This window comes from Sebastes umbrosus, chromosome 1, assembly GCF_015220745.1.
Source record: "Sebastes umbrosus isolate fSebUmb1 chromosome 1, fSebUmb1.pri, whole genome shotgun sequence".
Lineage (NCBI taxonomy): Eukaryota > Metazoa > Chordata > Actinopteri > Perciformes > Sebastidae > Sebastes > Sebastes umbrosus.
The window spans coordinates 4567056-4579175 of record NC_051269.1 but is presented as its reverse complement, the minus strand read 5'-3'; the positions used below and the strand labels follow the sequence as shown (position 1 = coordinate 4579175).

At 40.6% G+C, this 12120-nt stretch overlaps 1 protein-coding gene across 1 annotated transcript; it reads right to left on the bottom strand.

The window, feature by feature from the left end:
• Window positions 1-2243: 2243 nt before the first annotated feature.
• arfrp1 (ADP-ribosylation factor related protein 1) lies at window positions 2244-10500 on the bottom strand. Its single transcript, XM_037765223.1, has 7 exons — window positions 10143-10500; window positions 8957-9044; window positions 8382-8464; window positions 7397-7478; window positions 7038-7108; window positions 5669-5769; window positions 2244-3105 (listed from the first exon to the last, which is right to left on the bottom strand). The coding sequence occupies exons 1-7, from the start codon at window positions 10233-10235 to the stop codon at window positions 3018-3020; spliced, it is 606 nt and encodes a 201-aa protein (XP_037621151.1). The 5' UTR covers window positions 10236-10500; the 3' UTR covers window positions 2244-3017.
• Window positions 10501-12120: the final 1620 nt, after the last annotated feature.

The following is a 12120-nucleotide window of genomic DNA, read 5'->3' as shown; positions in this document are numbered from 1 at the left end:
CTACGAGGAGGTCATTGATGTGTGAAGTAAATGTTGTGGTACTACACTGTATAATACTGAAGTTATTGAACATTTTTCTTTTTTTGGCGTTGCACTTTGTAGACGCTCCCTGACCACTCGTCTTACTGCCGTCTGCACCTAGAGACCAATGTAATGTGATGATTAAAATCCAGCAGCAGCAGGCAGCTGAGTAGGACAGTAGACTGATGGATCGGAGGAAACCGCAGCATTGTTAAAATCTGATTGAATGTTACTGATTTTGTCATCAAAGGAAAATGTATCACCAGACTTATCATTTAATAATAATAATTAGTGATAGTATCAGATGTTTTATCTTCATCATTCAGCCTACAAAGCTGCAGATCATACTGTACAACCAGAAGATGACATCAGAGGATGGTGAAGCTCGTCGTGGTTTGAGAGAAAGCAGGATGGAGTTTGTGGAGGAGGAGGAGTGTGTGGTGACAGTAAAGAGGGTTTGCAGGGAAGGGCTCAGGGGTCAAAGGTCATGAGGAGTATGACTCAGGAATAAGTCACTTCTTGTAAGTGAGTCAATGTTATCGGCTGGAATGATGAACAGTCACTCTGAAGACACGCTGAGATAGTGTATCTCTATCCTCCCACACCCTTTAAAGATCTGCATGACTCCATCCAGTACAGTCCAGAGTTTTTTCTCTCTTGTTGATCGAGTCATACCGGCTGAATTATGGCAGTTATAATAATGTTGATTAATCATAGATCCCAGCACAAGAACCTGTAATGATTTAACACCACTCAGAGGGAATTAGGACCAACAGGTGTATGTGTGAGTGATAGGGATGGAACAGATCGATACTGTGGTATGGATGGAGCAGATGTGTTCCTTGTCTTCGGCTGAGGAGCTTGGGAAGGGCCTGATTTCTTGGCCATTTTACACCAGGGAGCAGGCGCTGTGGGGGGGGATCAACTATGGCTGATGAGTTGAGACCTGGGCGTGGGAACTGCTCGGCAGGATTGCAGCTGACTACTTGCATCGCCAGCTCGCTGAGCTGGGAAACTTGGATCTTGGAGCATTTGTTCCGAGGTCTGGCTCTTTCAGAAGACGACCGAAGTCGGAATCCGACATCGGACTTGATGACCAACAACAGGATGCTAAACATGGGAAGGATATTTTTTTCCCCATTCACATCGGTTCGTGCTGTAATGACAACTGACAGCAGCAGAGAGGAGAACAGTTTTAAACTTTTGACAGCAACTATGTGATTGGCTTAGGGAGATCGTGGGAAGATCTGGTTGGTTACTAAGAGTGAAATGCCCATAATCCACTGATAAAGAGTAGGAACCCGAGAGAGAGAGAGACACAGAGAGATATTTGTGAATGAATGAGTGTAGACTCAGACTGAATGAGAATCTTTCTGACTGAACTTCTGCATCAGCTTCATGTGGTTTCTCCTCGGAGTGCTATAAAAACTTTCTGAGACACCCCTTTCTGAGTCTTAGGATGTGGTTTGTGCTCTCTCCTATTGTAATTCCAATATAACTGTTTTGTTTTAAAACCTAAAGTGTTTTGTGCTTATTACCTCCGCCAAGGCCAAGGGTCTTGAAGGAGGTTATGTTTTCACCGGCGTTGGTTTGTTTCTTTGTTTGTTTGTCTGTTAGCAGGATTACTCCAAAAGTCTGAGATGGATTTGAATTAAATTGTTTTGAGGGGTGGGATGTGGCTCAGTGAACAATCCATTAGATTTTAGTGGCGATCCGGATTCAGGAATTTTTTTAAGGATTCCGATCAGCCACAACATTAAGACCTCTGGTTATTACAAATGCGCAGCGTAACTGATGACGCGTTGATGACGCATGACCCCGCCTCTTTCCTTCAGAGAGAGAGACAGAGAGAGAGCAGGGGGGGACGTCGACTGTAGATTCTGTGTTTTTTTCACATTAAACTCGGTGAAATTAGAGTTGAGTTGGACCAAAGCACACTTGGTGATTGTTGGAAAGAGTAGCGATGAGGGTTTAGGTGAGTTTTATTTTGTTTCTGTCCAGTTTGAATGAAGTGTTTTACGATGCTCCGCTACGTACAGCTGATCTCATCATAAACAAAAATACACGTGGATGATGGCGCAAGCTGAAAAGGAGAGCGGGGGGCAATCGTACTCAGGCAGCTTGGCGGAGGTCTGCGCTCTCCGGGTGCCATTCTAGTTTCAATATGTGTTGAAAGTTTTACAGACAATTTCCACAACAACGTCAAATTGAAACATCACAGATTTTGTTTCTTGAAATCAGAAATTTATTATCATCATCATCATCTACCATATATGAGACTGACAGAGGACGTCACCTTCGTTGTTGTTGTTTTTTTAACCACTTCATACATCCCAAGTTACACTACTGGTATAAAGTGATTCAGCAGAGGTCAGCGAGATTTCTCAGTGTGTTCAGCACACTTTGTGCGTTTGGTTTTTTACAGATATGGTGTCCAGTTACCCAGCCTGTAGTGTCGCTGCCGCCAAATTATGAACATTAACACTTCCAGAAGTCAATCAAAAACAAAAATTTCCGTTTTGATCTAACTACGAATGTCTTACAGAAGTCAAAGGATATAAGGATAAAATAGAGAAACTGTTTCCACAAATTTGTTCAAAAAAATGGTTAAACTGACACTGTGAACAAACAGAGAACCACCCTATCACAGTTTGGTATATTTCATGTGAGAACTGATGCTCTTGTGATCACAGTGCCGGGTGTCAGTCAGACTGCTCACACATGAAGCAACAGAAATCATAACACCGCTTCAAAAAAGTGTAACAAGTGAAACAGAGTCCAGTCGAAGCACACCTGAAATTATGCCCGGTGATAAAATAAAAAAATGCTGTGATGACTTGTTTGGTAACGAACTCTTAAAAAAAGCAGATATCCAAACTGTTCAAAGTCACAGCAAACACGAGGAGGAGAGGAGAGTTATCGACTCCAGGGTTTACATGGAATGTCCTCAAGGAGAAAAAGTCCAAACTTAAGTGTAAAGAGTTGCTGGTGACGTCTTACGTGATGTCCTTCTGTCTGGGTGGCCTGTGAATGTTTCTGACCACGCACTTCACCATCCAGTCGATGCCTTCGTTCACTCCATCCCTGTATCGAAACAAAGAAGTCATGTAGTGCTGCCTTTTCTAATTTCTTCTGACCAAGCACATTAAAAAGGGAACACAACCCCTTGGATCGAGCTGGAAGAGCATTTTTAACAGGCAACAACCTCCAGTACTGAAAAGTGAAGCCAATGCAGAAGTGCCTTAAAGGGGACATATTGTGCTTGTATTTTGGGTTTTTTACTAGAACATGTTTACATGCTTTAATGTTCAAACGACATATTATTTTTCTCATACCGTCTGTCTGAATATACCTGTATACACCCTCTATCAGAAATGCTCCATTTTAGCGCATTTCAACGGAATGGCATAGAAAATTGCGTTGCTAGGAAACAGCTTGGGTCCATGTTTACATCCTGTCAGCTGATGTCATTCACATCAACTGCAACCAGGAAATAAACTGGGACACATTTAGAATGTTTACGTTTAAAACTGTAGAAATTGTCTAAATGTTGTAGATATGTGACATCACAAATGTACAGAAATCCTAACGGCTTGTTTCAAGCGCACAGTTTCTGAATACGGGCTGTGTGTATTTCTACATGGATTGAGTGTTTTGATACTTTCACAGTATTTATATAGCACTTAAACCTGCTTTATGATATAAAAGACATGAAAATCTCACTTTTTACAATATGGGAACTTTAAACTTGCATTCTTTCTAATGGCCATCAGGGGGCGACCCCTGTGGTTGCAAAAAGAAGTCTGATTGAGTTTATGGTCTCGATCGCTAGTTTCAAGTCTTTTTCAATACAGCGTGATTACCATTTAGTAAATTATGGTCCCATTTAGAGTCAAATAGACCATAAAGCTGAACAAACGAAAACAATAAAGGGCATTTGCTGTGTCATTTCAAGCCATGTTGAATAATTATATTATATATATCTCTACAATATTGCATGTCTGTTAGAGTTTAGTGATTTTACTGGGAGCTTAAAATACTTGTATTCTGATATCTAAGTTCTAACATCACAAGTCAAGTCAAATGTTTTGGCTCACCATCTCATAACTGACTCTGACATCTCGTAAGTCCCACCCCTTGATAAATTCAAGTCATCTAAAAAATAGGTCAGCAACCGATCTATCCGTCTTCTTCCAAATCTTTTTTTTTTACGTTAGCTAGCGTTTTTGTTAACATTAGCCAACTAAGGATGTGACCATAGAAGTGGTACAGGAATGAGTCCTACAACCCTGAAATTAGTTGACATTTTAGCACTTCCTGTTCCCTCGTCTGGACGTCAATGGGTTTTTAGTGAGATGCCTGAAATAAGGTCTGCGGTTAACACGAGCTGAAGACATTTTAACGTTTTGTTCAACGATATAAAACATATCAGTAAATCAGAATCACATCAGAGGCTACTAAACGTAATCATGCCGCCTCGTCTGACCGTGGTGTAGTTCGTTTATAGCCCAACGTTAGCTTTTTACTTCTGCTGATTGCATTCACACTTCAAAAATCATACATTGGCGTTCATTCATGGAGATTATCTTTAAAGGGACTGTTTGTAAGAATCAGAAATGTCTTGTTAACAGCGACACCTGTGGCCGTTAAGTCAACGAAAGTCAGCGTCCTGTTGCTCGTGCTTGTGCTCGCCCTGCATAGACATGATCGCTCAAAATAGTGAGACGACACACGTCAACTAAAAGCACAATATCACTCTATATTTCAGCTGCTTGGCAGTAATGTTAGCTGACCAGACGAAGGTCTCTCCATGAATCAATGCTGATCCTAGTTTTCGCTTTTCCTGCCTCAGCCTCTCGACCGCGGCCGGAGGGAACAGGGGAGACACCGGAGCTTTTGTCGGAGACGATAACATTACTCTCTGCGGAGCCCCGTTACTTCACAAGACACGGGAAACCTCTGTTGGTCTGGAGGAGCTGCAGCAGTTATTTCTGCACAAACATCCACTGTACATTCACTAGATATTCTCAGAGCTAAACTAACTCTTCTGCAGTGTGTAGTGTGCGCGCATGCACATGAGAGGTGGAGCGAAAGAGCGAGAACGAGCGCGGTGTGTGAGTGAAGGCAGGCAGGTAGAGGAGCAGAGTACAGCAGAGACTTCGGCCCTGGAGACCAAAGCCATGGTCTCCCCCGCGTCCTCTGACCGTGGCCAACACTGTTTTGCAAGACGGGCTTCACTAGATAGAACTTTGCGGTTTTGGTGCTTCCGTGTAGTTTGTGTTGGAGTCTGAGTCTGAACAGCGTAGCCACACGCGAGCGCGCATGGGACACTGACCAGCAATGATTTATACGTGTAAGAAGTTACAAACAGTCCCTTTGATTGACAAAACATGTAAGTATCATAAATATCTGTTTGCCACAGAGCTTATTTTCTGCAATAATGCTAAATCCAGTGGAACAATCCCAATTTGTCGAGGGGACCTGTGTGAACTCTAACTTCTGGGTTGTGCCTACAAAAAATATGTCTGTGAAGATTTTGCCACCAGTGTAATGTGACTTACATAGTAATGTTAGTTGTGAACAGACGTAGCATATGGAAGTAGAACTGAGGGAGGGGAAAGTTCATTCAACACAGTAGCAGTCTTACCCTGTCAGGGCAGTACAAGGCTGGACTAAACAATCTCTCTTGCCGATCTTGGGGGCAGAGTCGCTGAAGGCTGTTTTAATGTCCGACACTGACAAACAGTCCTGAGAACAGAGCAGAAACAAGACATGACTGAAGGCTGCAAAGACAAAACTGTTAAAAACCACAAGGCCATGCCAATCATTATCTCTAATACAGTTTTTGTTTTTAATCTTACTAAGGGTGACTCAGACTAGGGATGTCACGATACCAGAAATCTAGTAGTCGATACCAATACCAGTGAATTTCCACGATTCTCGGTACCAAATTCGATACCACAGTAAAAAAAATAAAAATAAAAACAATAAATCCTTTGTAATGTGTACATGTGTCTATATATATCCTCAGATTGCAAGCAGTAGTTTAAATTCACTGACATGGTGACATTTCACTTGGTAAAGGCTACCAGAGGTGGGACCAAGTCATTGTTTTGCAAGTCACAAGTAAGTCTCAAGTCTGAGACTCAAGTCCCAACTCAGGTCTCGAGCCCTAAACAAGCCATATGCACTCTTCATCAAATGTAACGTCATTTGAACAGAAGAGTGACTGGATCCAACTGGTGCTCAGTAACGTAACGTCAGTTCTTCATGGTTTTCTCCTGAAACTTGATTGGATGCTGTTGGATTGGTTCAAACAAAGTGGATCTGGGGAGTTAAGTGTAAGAAATCAAATGCAAGTCCCAATAAAATTCACCGGAAATAAAGAGTCCAGAGTTCAATCAAAAAAACAAAAGAAAACACCACTTTTCAGAGATTTAGCAATAAGCAACAAAAAATAGAAATTCAGTTTATTCAGTTCAGTTCAGTTTTTTTCCCCCACGAGTGAATCCTCTTCTCGAACATAAAGGATCTCTGCATCTTTGGATCTCGCTGCTGCATGGCGCTGTTGTGTGTGTGTGTGTGTGTGTGTGTGTTTGTGTGTGTGTGTGTGTATGTGTCAAACTCCGACAGAGAGAGCAGAGGACAGAAGCAGCCGCATTTGGCGCTTGGCGGGTGTTAATTTTGGCCCCTTCAAGCATCGTACAGTACCTTCGGTACGGTAGAAAACGAGTACCGTCACGTTTTTCGAATTTTGGCATCGACTTGGTACCGAAGTATCGGTTCTCCTGACATCCCTAACTCAGATCGAGCCCCAACTTAAATTAACAATGATATACAACAACTGAGAGGCTGGAACCAGAGCATGTTTGGCATTTTTTTCTTGATATATGACTCAAATAAGTTATGAATAAAACGGCTGGCTTAGTGTGGATGCAGGGTCAAAACATAGAGAAAGAAATCTGCATTAACCTGAACATGGTCTCTCTAGGAAGTTAAAAAAGATCACACAGTACCGGTACATCCTGCTTGTTGGCCAGCACGAGGAGCGGGACGCCTTCTAACGTCTCGCTGCTGATCATTTTCTCTGGAGAAGACAGACAGACACATTATTGATTCATCAATTAGCAAACATAACACACAATACAGCATTTCATGTTACCACGTCAAGTGTTGACTCCCACACCGCCCACTTTTTCTCTCACTGTTATTTGTAAACAAACCACACGTGCGGCTTGGGTGTATGATGTATGAGCGGTTCTAGAGAAAGCTGCGAGAAGCAGCACCACAGGCCGAGAAATCAGGCCGTTCTGAACGGGCATGTTTTCAACGGGCGCCGCACTAGTCTGGAAAATAACAGAGGAATGTCACTCACCGAAGGCCTCCTTTGATTCTGACAGGCGCTCTTCATCAGTTGAATCGATCACATAGATGACTCCATGGGACTCAGCGTAGTACTAAATATAAAACATGAAGAATACATATTAGAGCAGGCTCCTGGGCTCAAATAACCAAGGCGAATTCCAAATTTGATATTTGATATAGCATATTCTTTTTGGATATCCTGAGTTGGGCTTTATTCCGGATGGAGCATTTTGAGATTCAGACATGAGGGATGTGCAGATATTATTCTGGTTTTAGTAGCGTTCAGCTTGCAGTACAGCCAGTCGGTGTATACGGTCAGCTCTGCGCGTTGTACACAAACCGACTAGCCGACAGTCTACAGAGATGCATGGCCAAAAGAAAAGCCCACATTTCTGCTCGGAGGGAGAAACACACTTCCTTATAAACATTATGAAAGACTTGGAATAAGTATATCCAAACGCCGACCTTTTCAAGAAAGGCGGTTGAAGGAATGAAAGAGGGAAGCTGTGTTCGCACAGTCCAAGAAGTCCGCTACCGGTGGAAAACTTTTTTAAAAATCCTATTTTGATGCAAAGACGCAAAATGACACAAGCGGCTTCAGCTGTACCATTTTTTTTTTTTTTTTTCATATTTTGACGTGATAAACGACATTTTAGGGTATCAACCCGTCAAACACAGCCAAATTCAATCCGAGTATGCAGGCTGCATGTAAACGACAATATTCATATTCATTGATACGTCGTAGGAAAGTCATCTGAGTTTCAACATATTTCTAGTTTTCTTTTTGACAAAAAACTGATTGCTGGACATAATGCCTTCGGTGTGATCGGGGTTTGCGCGGTTATACTGTAAAAAGGTAGAACAGGGTGTTTAAAAATACATGCACATATTTGCATAATAAAGCAATTCTGTCTTAAGAGTACATTCTTCCACTCTGGTGAAGACATACAGAGAGTCTTCAGCCCAGACATGAGGAGGTTTAATTCTTAACTCACTTTGTCCCACAGAGACTGGAGCTCGTCCTGACCCCCCAGATCCCAGAACATTAGACGAGCCTTGCCCACATCGATTGTACCAACTGTGAAGGAAAGTGAGACATTAATAAGAAATGTTATACTGTAGAGCAGCAGGAGGAATCGAGCACCCGCTGTAAATTGTAAGACGAGCAGTATCAGGTGATCACAGAGTGAAGAGGTGAAGTGGAATGAAAAAGAGCTGGATTGAGTTAAGTTGTTCAGGAAGCAGCTACGCAATAATATGGTGATGTTCCCTAGTCATGACTATTGTAGCAAATGTGAATGAATCAGTGCAGTTAGCCATTGAAAATAACCCCCTTTAAGTATCACAATTCAATTGACTTTGGCCCCAGAAAGGTCATTTGCGCACTCAGCTGACCAGGTGCTCAAATGGCCCCCTGCTACTTTGATTTGAGAAGAGAGGAGCACATTATCAACTGTAAAGGTGGAACAGAAAAGTGATCCAACCAAGGTAGTCACTGTTTGGAGTAACAAGCCAATTACTCTTCATGGACGAGCACAACTGGAGACTAAATACTGGAACATCCACTTACTGTTCAGGCCCACCGTGGTTGTGATCTTTGATAAATTCATTCCCTTATAGTTCTTACTGAACTTGGTTTTGGTTTGTTCCAGAAAGGTCTGCGAAGAGAGACGACAGTGAAATTAACAGACAACTAGACACATTTATATTCAGTAGGCTGACATGGCATATATACACATTCATCAGTAGGTGACCAGGGCAATTCATGCAATGATGGTACCGGTGCTGGGAATGGCCAAAAAAGGACATAAGTGATTCTCACTGAAACAGCAATGAATTCTCACATTTCAAACGATATTACGGTTATGAGAATCCCCCATTTTGGGATGTCAAAATATATAAAATTTGAATATTAATTCAAATAAAATATGAATTCTAATGTACAATATTGGTGAAATTCTCATGAAAGCTTTTCCTTAGGATGTTTGCTGAAAATCCCACTGTAATCCAGTTCAGGACGACACTGTCTATAAAGATATGAAATGTGAAGTAAATCCACTGTACAGTTTGAGGATATTAAAGATCCCATATTGTAAAAAGTGACATTTTCAGGTATTTTATATTATAAAGCAGGTTTAAGTTCTATATAAATACTGTGAAAGTATCAAAACGCTTAATCCACAGAGAAATGTACACAGCCCGTATTCAGAAACTGAGCTTTTGAAACAAGCCGTCAGGATTTCTGTCTATTTGTGATGTCACAAATCTACAATATTTAGACCATCTCACAGTTTTAAACGTAAACTTTCTAAATGTGTCCCGGTTTATTTCCTGTTGCAGTGGATGTAAATAACATCAGCTGACAGGAAGTAAATATGGACCCAAACTGTTGCCTAGCAACACAATTCTGTTGCCATTCCGTCAAAATGCGCTAAAACGGAGCGTTTCAGACAGACCCTCTGTCTGAAACACTCCATTTTAGCGCATTTACAGGTATATTCAGACAGACAGTATGAGTTAAATAAAGTTTTTTTTTTAACATTACAGCATGTAAACATGTTCTAGTAGAAACAGAAAATACAAGTATGAACCTGAAGATGAGCATGATATGGGACCTTTAAAGAAAGACTGACAGACGACAAAGCCTCATCGGGATGAAAGCAGAACAAGACAGACAATAACACCACCGATGCTACTGTCTACTGTCAGTGTGGATGAACCCTGTTGTAATAAATCCACATTATAATGTAACTCACCGTTTTGCCGGCGTTGTCCAGTCCCAGGATGAGAACACAGTACTCGTCCTTCTGGAACATGTACTTATACAACCCAGATAACAGAGTATACATGGTGGGGGAAAGATGTAAACAACACGAGTCCTTGTTAACCAGTCGTGTTAATGTTAGCTCGATATAACACAGTTTAGCCTACATACGAGGCCAAACAAAGCGCCAAGCGCCACTCTGGCTTCATTATTATCAACGTTAGTAAATCAATAAAGTGACCAACAATCGTAGATGCGTCTAATAAGTCGGTAAAAGTCGTCGTTTGTCGCTATTTTCCACCTCTGGAGCTCACTAACAGCTGTGTGATGCTACCGGAAGCTGCCTGTAATCTAACAGACAGGAAGTATGGATATAGGAATTGTGGGAAATGAAGTACACGGTGACTCGTTAGACCCTTTCCGTTAACAGTCTGTACATTCAAATAAAACTCAATTTCCTAAAAAGCATTTCGGTATTTTTTCTTCTTCTTTGCGTTTTTTTGCAATAACTTCGGTGCATACTGCCTCCTATCGTACCGGAGTATGTAGAACAGGATCTATTGTTTTTGTTTTAATTGGATTCTTTCAACAATACACTTTACATGGAACTAGAAAATTAGGTTTTTACATCGTAACTTATTAATCATCAATATATGACAACATGAGAATAAAGACAGAAAAGAGATCAAATGAAATAACATGAAATTAAATTAAAATAAAAACATATAATGAATAAAAATAAGCGACAGAATGACATTTAGTACAAGGGAAATGACTAGATGTTTTCAATTTGTATAGTTCATTTATTAATATTTTCTTTACATGATATTTTTTTGTATACTTGGGATGGTGTACATTGTGAAGCTGTGTGTTGAGCAATGCGAATTGCATCCAACTCATATTTACCTGGCATGGGAGATACAATGATCAAGTATGTTTTGATAATCATTTTTTTTTAAGTAAAAAAAAATACAGATTAATACCAACCATATTCTTGAAAAGAAGCATTATTTTGAAGAAAAAAATATGTATGTTACAAATATCCAACTGAGTAGAGATTGTCAACTGTGAGTGTATTGTAGCAGCACGCTTGAAGTGTCTACCCAAACTAGCCTAATGTTCCAGAATGTGTGACAACATCAATGGACGATGACATCACATCAATGGACGATGACATCACATCAAAGGACGATAACATCACCGTAATACATAAAAGGTTATGTATGAATATTCAAAATGATGTATGGAAAACTAAATTTAAATGTCCAGAAAAGTCGCAGTGTTGCTATGCAGCAGTGTCTGGTGTACGTTGTGAAGCTGTGTGTTGAGCAATGCAAGTTGCATCCAAATCATATTTACCTGGCATGGGAGATACAATGATCAAGTATGTTATGATAATAATTTTTTTTTAAAGTTAAAAACAAATACAGATTAATACCAGCCATATTCTTGAAAAGAAGCATTATTTTGAAGAAAAAAATATGTATGTTACAAATATCCAACTGAGTAGAGATTGTCAACTGTGAGTGTATTGTAGCAGCAGGCTTCAGGTGTCTACCCAAACTAGCCTAATGTTCCAGAATGTGTGACAACATCAAAGGACGATCACATCACATCAAAGGACGATGACATCTCATCAAAGGACGATGACATCTCATCAAAGGACGATGACATCACATCAAAGGACGATGACATCACATCAAAGGACGATGACATCACTGTAATACATAAAAGGATATGTATGAATATTCAGAATGACGTGTGGAAAACTAAATTTAAATGTCCAGAAAAGTGGCAGTGTTGCTGTGCAGCAGTGTCTGGTGTACATTGTGAAGCTGTGTGTTGACCAATGTGAGTTGCATCCAACTCATATTTACCTGACATTGGAGATACAATGATCAAGTATTTTATGACAATAATTAGTTTTTAAAGTAAAAGAAAATACAGATTAATACCAGCCATATTCTTGA

Bases quoted from the DNA above. Each gene is read 5' to 3' on its own strand.
- arfrp1 (XM_037765223.1), bottom strand. From the start codon at position 10,235: ATGTATACTCTGTTATCTGGGTTGTATAAGTACATGTTCCAGAAGGAC. The intron at 7,109-7,396 runs GTGAGTGACATT...TGTCTTCTCCAG, and splicing joins AGAATCAAAGGAGGCCTTCG to AGAAAATGATCAGCAGCGAG. The intron at 3,106-5,668 runs GTAAGACTGCTA...GTTTCGATACAG, and splicing joins CCTTGTACTGCCCTGACAGG to GGATGGAGTGAACGAAGGCA.